Below are 9,186 nucleotides of genomic sequence, written 5' to 3' on the forward strand. Positions count from 1 at the left end.
CTCACAATCGGGAAGCTCAGGTGCCGTACGGAACTTCCTTCTGAAGAAATCCGAAACAATGTAACGGATGATTCTATACTTTCTATAGTATTGTACTATAGCCGATAGGCGCCATACTACGCGGAAGACACAATTCGTTGCATAATGCATGGAAAACGAATAGTATTCGCTAACGCGTGTTGATCTGCAAATAACACGAATTACCGTATGATCGCGACGAATGATCCACGTAGAAACGCAACAGCCGACGACGGACATGACGACGCTTAATTGCCTTCATTAATCGTTATTTCTCGTTGCGACGAGTTACGTGCTTGCAGCCATGCGACCACGTTTTTTTACCTACGTCCACGTGTTAGCATATGGTTACGACATTCTGACAAATTGTCCTTCCGACGAATGAAATAATTTAAATAGCGAGATGCGCATCTCGTAAGAATTTGTATGAAGACTATGGGAGAAGGATACGGTAAGTTACATTTCCTATTTTTTACAGGAAAACAGTTTTAAAATTTAGCAGTTAAGTTAGCAAAACTGTTTCTTGTTTGCCTTTGGAACTAAACGAAAGTTTCGAAATATTATTCGTCGTAATATTAAAATATTGCTCGTTGTAATAATTATTGCATATCTTTGGCTTTCACAAGATTCTTCGATTTATCAGCTATTTTTAAATGACTTACATATTTCAATCTAACCGATCGTTTTCATTTTTCATCGTGTCACGTCGAGCTTCTTTCTTAGTCACAAAGCAACGTTAAAATCAAAAGATCTCAACTCAAGAAGCAACTATCACGCTTTTTTCTCTCGTCTGATCGTCGTATGTTTGATTATTCTAATGTGTTCGTCAGACTACTTTGAAGAGGTGAAATCAAGAATCGAAAGGAGACATCGGACAGCGAACGTGCATTTCATCTCGAATGACAAAACAAGTATTCTTGGTAGCATCGTCGGTTCTTCTCAGCTCGGAAATTCGGTTAGTCCGACACTGCATAAAAATCAAGAAATTTCTTTTCGACCGGACGATCCTCGAGTGAATGCACACAGATAAATCCTGGCTTTTAGCGTGGGTAGTGGTTTTCACAAGTCGACGTAAGGTACCTGTAGCCCCGTAAGACACGCATAAACCGGTCCTAAAAAGACATAATGGAACAGCTAGCGAGTGTAACGGAAAAAGCTTTCGATTGTTAGAAACGAGTCGATCAGAAAATCGAACGGAAGAGCCGGAAAGGATCCAGTCGACTCGTCACGAACCATTTCAAACGGTGTATTTTCCAATTACACGAGGCAAGATTATTTTTCTAAGAGAAGATAAAGAGAAGGACGTAAGCAGGGGAACAGTGAATGCTTGATTCAAAACGTTTCTTTGCCCGTGAGCTTTTAATAAACTGGAACCCCTTTGTGAGACTAGCTTTCCAATATCTTTCCTGCGACCAGTTCGATGGGGCGTATCGGTAGAAAGCCGGAATAATGTGTTGGCAGTTTATTCTTCTGGCCAAGATATAGAAGGAAAACGCTGAACTTTGTATTCGGTTGACAAAAGAATCTGGCGAGGCAACAACTCCGCTCGAGATATCGGGATAACGAGGCACCACGAACCCCCAAAAGGAAACCGATATCGAACGAAGCTAGTTTTTTTATTTTTCTTTTTTTTTTTTTTTCGTTTCAAACGGACGACGAGTTATCAAACTACTAATGGGATTCAAAGCAGCGGCTATCGAAGCGCATCTATTTTCAGAGATTTCTTCATCGGTGTTTTCGGATGATGCATTTTCGTTCTCCAATCGACCGAGTTCAAAGAGCATTTCGTAAGGCGCTTGGTAATCTTTCGGTCGATCATTCCAGTCAAAGTGCTTTTCATCTTCTCTCATCTTTTCGAGATAAGCAGATCTATTTGGCGCCAGCTCTTTGAAGAAAGGGAAAATTCAATGTGGCACGCGAGATGCGAGCGAAACTTTAGTTGAAAGTTATCCAAGACCGATTTTTTCAAATCTGTTTAACGCTACTCGTTTGATGCCACGTATTTACAAAGACAGAAAACTTAATATGGAATGAAAAACGTGAATGAAACATTATTGAAAATTATCCTATTTCGATTTCTCAAATTTATTTGATACCTCTCGTTCTATGCCATCCGGCTGAAAAAAAGGAAAGATTTGTTATTTATGAAACGTAAGATACGAATGAATCTTCATTGAAAACTATCCAAGATCGATTTTATTCAAACCGCCATCTTTATTTAACGCCATCTGTTCGAAGAAAGAGAAAATTTAATATGTTTGGGACATAAAAACGAAACTTCATTGAAAAGTAGCCAAGTTCGACTTTTTCATTAGGATAGTATTACGAAAGTCGAGAAAAGAATGCACGCGTTGTATTACGCTCGGCCGAAGAACGTTACCGATAATGATCGTTATTGTGCATGAGAATTTCTCACTTACTCCGGCGCGCTTCGCAATAACCGCCAATAACGCAACAACAATGTGCATGCATAACGAGCTGGCGTTGCATGTACAAGGGAAACCATAAACATTGTTAGCCTGACGAAACAGTTGAAATTTACTCTTGAGAAACTAATTACACGGGCACAAAAATGTTCGTTGACAGGTTCTTTATATATTAAAGAAAATACTAGTATAGTAATAAAATGGCTGCGGTTTCAAACGAACATCTCAAGGTAATCCTTTTTGCGTGGTTTAATGTTCTTCCCGTTTTTTCTAATAAATCTAAAGATGGTGATATGTATGTTAGATACGTGTGTATACAGAGAAAATAAGATATTAACAATTTTAAATATCAATCCGGATATTCGTGACGAGTGTCATGCTGCAACGACGAGAGGGTCACAGGAACGGTAATCCGAGCGACTACATATTACGTATATCGTTTTAGTTGGTTAGCTGGAAAATCCACAAGTGGCCGAGAAACCTACACACGCCATATACTCGAGCCACCTTCGACTTTGAATTCGCTTTATTTGTTCGAAGAATTATGAAATTTAGCTTAATAATTACCCGAGAAAATATTTTCGTTCTGTTTTCCTGTATTCAATAAAGAAACATAGGAAGTTTAATACTCGTGTTTTGGTTAGATACTTTCGAAAGATCCTTTCTTGGATAAAAAGATTACGTAAAAATATATTTTTACTTTTAACGAATTATACTCGCTGTAACATATCAAATTATGTTCCTACGTGAAAAAAACAACGTGTAATTTCATCGATGTTCAACTCTCATCAACGTCAATCAATAGACATTTTCATCGCCAACAAGTGGCAGCAGATCGATCATCACGTGGAACTAGAGTTACGACATACATATATCATATATACATTGCGATGTATACAAAACTGGCGGGTCCTTACCTTGAAAATGAAACTCGAGGTTCCGCTATGATTGTTTTCAGTGGCTTCCAGTTCGTCGGATTCGCTTTGATTCCAAAAGTAAAACAGGCTGGTCGCACAAAGTCGATGATCACACTTTTCGATAAAAACAGTCAAAAAGATAAAAACACAACAGATTCGATGCTTCACAGATTTAACACAAAGAAGGAAAATTCACCCCGGCGAGTATTGTTCGTCGCGACGCGTAAAGCCTCTGATACTACACGATGCAATTTCGTTTCACGAGGGAAGAAAACAATGTACTTACGTGACGAGCCCGAAAACAAACAAAACTAACGCACGCTCGACGGTTAGCGAGCGAATGAGGCTCTGTTTTCCATCGGTCCCACCAAGCACCAACCAGGCCAATAACCTGACAGCATATCCCTGAACGTTTTCACGACCTTCCCGTGCCGAGTCGATATAGCAGCGTACCTTATCGACCGATAATATAAACGAAAGATATGAAAGGTTCGTCTATTCTACTTATAATAAATAGATTACGGAGTTTTATGCGAATTCATATTTTTATATTTCGTTCAATATTATAATAAGTACTGCATTTTGGACATTTTTGCATATTATGTGCATTTTTGCAATTTTAAATTTCCTATAAATGCATAAAAATCCGCACTATTAATAAATATTATCCTTAATGACCTTCAATTTGTGTTTCATCGAACAAGTATTGTCAGCATTAACGATTACGAATTGTTATAAAAAAAGTGTTATAGCAAGTACACGCAGCGAATACTTCCTTCATTCAAAACTATCTTACTATTCCATGTTTTTGTTTTTAACACATTTGCAAATTTTCGAATTCGAAATAAATAAAAATTCGAATTTAACTATATTATAAAAAGAAATCAAAGAAACATACTTATTATATTTGATTACTTATAGAAAAACTTATTTCTATTTAATCGCATAAATATACAATATAATTTTTGTTGCTATAAATAAATTGTGCTAGTCGTTTATAATCGAAAAATTGTTTGTCGTATATGGTGAGATAGATAGCTTTTTTAAATAATATACAAATCTTCGGAAATAAATATAGATATTTACTTCTGGGTGATACGAATCGTACAAGACTTAATATAGCTTTTAAATTTGGTGGGAAATTATTTTTTGTTTCAGGGCCAAGTATACTTACACAAACTTAAAAATTTCATTGTAAATATACTCTATTAATTTCCTTCGTTCACTACAGATAATTGAAACCCCGGTAAACATATATCTCTTTTTAGCCATACTGACAAACAACTTGTCAATAGTATAAAAATGTCATTGGTACAAAAATTACAGTAAATAAGTGAGAGCTATTATAAAAGTAAAACGTGTGTGTGTATGTGTGTGTGTGTGTGTGTGTTATACATAAAATATAGTTTTTCCACGTACTTTTAATGCATATATGTATATGTAAACATATGTAATCATAACATACAGTTTGTGGTTTAGTGGCTGTTAAAAAATATGCATGTCTTTTTTGCATTGTAATTTTATGGCCAAAATTTCTATTATCATGCATTATAGATTTGTTTCAGCAGGTACAGTGAGTACACTGTTAATAATTATAATAGAAATTATACCTAAAAAGAAAACATCTAAAAACGCCAAAAAAGAATATATGTCAAAAAAGAACATAAATTTTCAAAATATTATTTTCTAGAAAATAGTTGTAAAACGACTTTTATATACCCACGACATATTTATAACCATAAATATGATATTTTACTTTCCATGCAATAACAAACAACTGATCGCCTTAGCAAAAAAAGAAAAACAATAACTTCAGGCACTTTGAAAATATATTACATATTATTTGTTTTATACTTAAAATTAGGATATCCTAAAATTTTTAGCAATGTCATACATCCATAATTCATTGCAAAGTTTACGATTAAAATGCCTTTTTCTCATTTCAGACATATGTAAAATCTATGTAAAAACAGTTCGTACCTAAATGTAATAATACTTACTCTTCTAATTAAAAATTCTTTAGCAAATTCTGATACGAGTTCCGCGAAACTACTATTTTTCTTCTTTCTTCATTGTTCTGCCTTAACTTTAATATTACATTTTTGGTCCATTGAATATTGCTCTCTTCGGTTTCCAACTATGATATATAATCGCGCGATAACGAAGATTTCAAATAATCTTCAATTCAATAACAAACATAAAAATTTAAAAAGCGCTTGAAAAATCGCTAAATACTGCGTAGGAATCGCAATTTTGTAATATCGTAAAGTATTACTAAAGAATAACAATATTATACGCTACGTAAAAAGAAGTTACGTTCCTGCTTTTCTTTCTGTTCGTTACGCTGAAAGATCTAGAAAACAAAGTTCGAAGCTATGCCAGTTCATCCGTACATTGTTTTCTCTCCTCTTCGACTCGTTGACGAGTGCGATTAAACGCTTCGGTTTTCAGGAAATCTACAGTTTTATACACCGTTGTGTTTGGAGGGGACTGAGTTGGTGGCAAACTCGAAGAAGTGAAATTTTCTGTTGCTTCCAAATCGAGATCTAGATATTGCAAAACAACAAGACGTCGATTCGAAGCAGGAATAAACGTGTTTTGATCTTGATAATAGTATATCTGAAACAAACATTTATATCAAATACAATCATGTTTATGATATGATATTGAATAAATATATTATAAAATACGTTTTTATATACCTCTTCTTTATCGTCGAAAGTATTATTATCTTCATCTGACGTCGATTGATGTCGATTCGAATGAACGTGAGTTGGAGGTGTAGGACTAGGAGCCGCTCTAATTCTTCCTCTTCCAGGTGGAGAAGCTAATTGCAAAGGTCCTATAATATGAATAATTTTTTTTTCTCAAATATGGTGGTTGGGAAAGAAAAATGTAAATATTCATACCTTCTACGGGAGATTTATTCAATGGAGGTTTAAGCTTCCTGTTAATACTCGGAGGCTCGGCAGGAGAGTGTTCGGCAGAACTCATTTCCAAAACTGACACTGTCGGTCCTGGAGAAGCTTCATTACTAATGACCGATGTAGAATCGCTAGTTTTTCTTCCTGGTTTTAATTCCCGATAAACAACTGGCGGAGGTGGTGCCACTGTTGTTGGTACTGAAGTTGAATTATCTCGCACAAGTGGACTTGGTAAATTTGAATACGTAGCAGTTGCTGAACTCTCAGAGCGTGGACTCGACGGTTCCTCTTCCTGAAAGTCGTAGCGGAATACGCGTGTATCTTCGATATTACTTGGAGCAGCATTGGAGTAAAAATGTTTATCTATAGTGCTTGACTCGGGTGCTCCAGGTTGATGAGATCTTGGAAAATCATATGATTCGTCTGTTACAATTGCAGTTGCGGGAGTCGATGGCGCAGGAGTCGCTGGAGTTGTAGGTTTTGAGCTTTCGGTAGCACCATCTAAATTTAAATAATTATGACCAGGATTTTCAGGTAACATATGAGGAGGTTTCGGTGGCCTAGGAGGTGCTGGTAACTTTTCTACAGAAGGCGGTACAGTGGAGTCAACGATTCTTAATTTCCCAAATCGCTTTCGAACACTCCAAGAACCAATTTCGGCATCACTCGTATTATGCGGTTGTTTGGATTCGCCTATTATAAAAATATAATGTTATTCACGTAATTCGGTTAAAGAAATATATTGATTATATTTACCCGAGGAAGGAAAAGTTTCCCAGTTCACGCTAGGCACTGGAGCAGTCCATTCATCGTCGGTGAAAACACTTTCCGCATCCGTTGTTGTAGGAGATCTAGAAGGGGATGGGGCCAATCGTCTTGGGGCATCATAATGTTCAGGTCCTTGCCCCAAAGCCGAATTGAGAGAGCTAGTATCATTTAACCGTCGACCAGAAATACATTCGCTAATAGGAATGTATGGGCCCGAAATAGTACTGGTAGGTGAAATCGGTGGGGATTCTTGTGTTTCAAATTGGAACACTATAAAAAAATGTATAATATTGTATAAAATCTTATTATCTTATATATATGTATATATATATATATATCTTATATATATTATTAATCTTATTAAGTTCCAAATATCTTAAATGATAACAATATGTACTTTGACATTGTTGCTCCTCATCTTGCGTATAGGCCTTTAAACCACAAACTTGACATACGGCATCCACCCACTTATTCATATCAGCTTCACTTTCTGCTACTAGATAATAAGTTCTTTTTGGTGTTTTAACATTGAACATATACTGATATTTCTGCTTGCGATTTTCAAATCTTAAGCCTGCATCCACCTGTTTACAAATAAAAGTCAATATTAAGACATAAGCAAATTCAGTTATGTAAGTCAGGATAAAGATCTTCAAATAGGTAGCTACCTGTTCGCATTGATCAAGATCAATACGACCTTTTAATTTTCTACAACGCCTATCTGTATAATACTCCAAAAAATATTGTCCAGGTAATTCTCCACTATGTCGAAGAGCAAACCACCTTTTCCTCCATCTCTGGAAATAAACAAACGTATCATAGAAATTATTTAAAAAGAAATATATAAAGTTTACATATTTAAGTTGTCATTTAAATTTAATTACTGTGTATAGCATAAAACATTGTCTACACTGCGATATAAGCAAAAAAGTAATTAGAACATTAACATTCTTGGATAAAAATATCACAACATTCCATACTTATGAAACATTTTTCAGCATACGAGGTTAGAATTCATAAAAGCTTGACGAACAAATGTAGACATAGCGATTTGACAAGCATTTAAAAATGTAAACAATAAAGAAATTGACGAACCGAGTAGAATTTCGAATTTGTCATTGTTCTATGAAATACTAACCGCTCGCCAAAGTTTGGTAGGTGGCGATTTAATGAGCCACCCTTCGTGCACAATCTCTTGGCTGGTTTTGAGTACCTCCATTCCTACACCCCGATGTTGGCTATGAACCTTTTAATAATTATGCATTGTTAGAGAGTGCGTGGAACCACCGACAACAAGGATGGCACGCTCGTCGTTCATTTATCTATTTTCGGACGGCGCAGCAGCAATCTCACAGATATACCGACCATCTAGCGATCTCTCCTCGATGATGCACAACTAACACATCAACAACGTTCCACCACAAACGCGCATCATCAACGATAAACACCCTCTGAAGAGCTACGGAAGAATTAAAGAGGAACACCGAAGCGGCACGATGATACGCAGAGAAATCCGACTATCGTCATGGTGCCTCCATTACCACCACCATCTTGGCCACGCATGCCAAGCTATGTCAACCATCATAGATGACACACGCTTTTCTCGGCCTATATAGCTGCAAATGGCAAAATCAGACGCTCCAGTCTATATCGAATCCTGAATCACTCAGAGAATCAAGTTGTTGCTCGTGTTATGAAAATTTGTTTGGATTCATTTGATTAACAGAGCTACATGACGCATCGTCGTCTCGTGACCTGAATGAATGGCGCAGTGGTGCGTTCGAGTTGAAAGTTCTGACTGTAATTCAACAAAGCGAACAAAGGAATTGCCGAGGAAGTTTCAAGATCGGCGTTAAACATTATCTTGTTTCTCAACAAACATATATATATGTATATGTTTTTGTTTGTATATAAGTGTCAAAATTCCATCTATATACAAGTAACTAAATAAATCTATGTAATAACAAATATTGTTCTGTACGATTTCGTATTATAAACTATTGCTTTCTCGCAAATTGTAATTCACGACACGTATTCAGATTACAGGCGGAATCGTTCTGCATTCCAGAAATTTCGACCGATTCGCGACTTCTAGTCGCGTGAACTCTTACGGTTAAATAAACACTGACGTTC

General features: G+C 36.2%; 2 protein-coding genes across 3 annotated transcripts in view; both read right to left on the bottom strand.

The window, feature by feature from the left end:
- The window catches only part of Dos (daughter of sevenless), a 92,489-nt gene extending 88,827 nt beyond the window's left edge, over positions 1 to 3,662 (bottom strand). The window contains exon 1 of the mRNA XM_072007778.1: positions 3,362 to 3,662. The gene's annotated coding sequence lies outside the window, so the exon portion shown is untranslated. The remainder of the gene's footprint in view (positions 1 to 3,361) is intronic.
- Positions 3,663 to 4,137: 475 nt separating this feature from the next.
- On the bottom strand, positions 4,138 to 9,186 carry LOC139989415 (uncharacterized). 2 transcript variants are annotated; one of them, XM_072007796.1, is made up of 7 exons: positions 8,192 to 9,186; positions 7,722 to 7,850; positions 7,451 to 7,637; positions 7,042 to 7,323; positions 6,271 to 6,978; positions 6,064 to 6,188; positions 4,138 to 5,980 (listed from the first exon to the last, which is right to left on the bottom strand). In XM_072007796.1, the coding sequence occupies exons 1-7, from the start codon at positions 8,270 to 8,272 to the stop codon at positions 5,735 to 5,737; spliced, it is 1,758 nt and encodes a 585-aa protein (XP_071863897.1). In that variant the 5' UTR covers positions 8,273 to 9,186; the 3' UTR covers positions 4,138 to 5,734. The 2 variants fall into 2 exon arrangements, with proteins under 2 accessions (XP_071863897.1, XP_071863895.1); XM_072007794.1 differs by having other exon boundaries at positions 6,064 to 6,203; positions 8,192 to 9,178.

Source organism: Bombus fervidus, chromosome 7 (assembly GCF_041682495.2).
Source record: "Bombus fervidus isolate BK054 chromosome 7, iyBomFerv1, whole genome shotgun sequence".
Classification (NCBI taxonomy): domain Eukaryota; kingdom Metazoa; phylum Arthropoda; class Insecta; order Hymenoptera; family Apidae; genus Bombus; species Bombus fervidus.

Coding starts and splice junctions, on each gene's coding strand:
- LOC139989415 (XM_072007794.1), bottom strand. CDS start 8,272: ATGGAGGTACTCAAAACCAGCCAAGAGATTGTGCACGAAGGGTGGCTC. Junction 6,204..6,270: donor GAATAAATCTCCCGTAGAAG/GTATGAATATTT, acceptor TTCATATTATAG/GACCTTTGCAATTAGCTTCT. Junction 5,981..6,063: donor CTTTCGACGATAAAGAAGAG/GTATATAAAAAC, acceptor TGTTTGTTTCAG/ATATACTATTATCAAGATCA.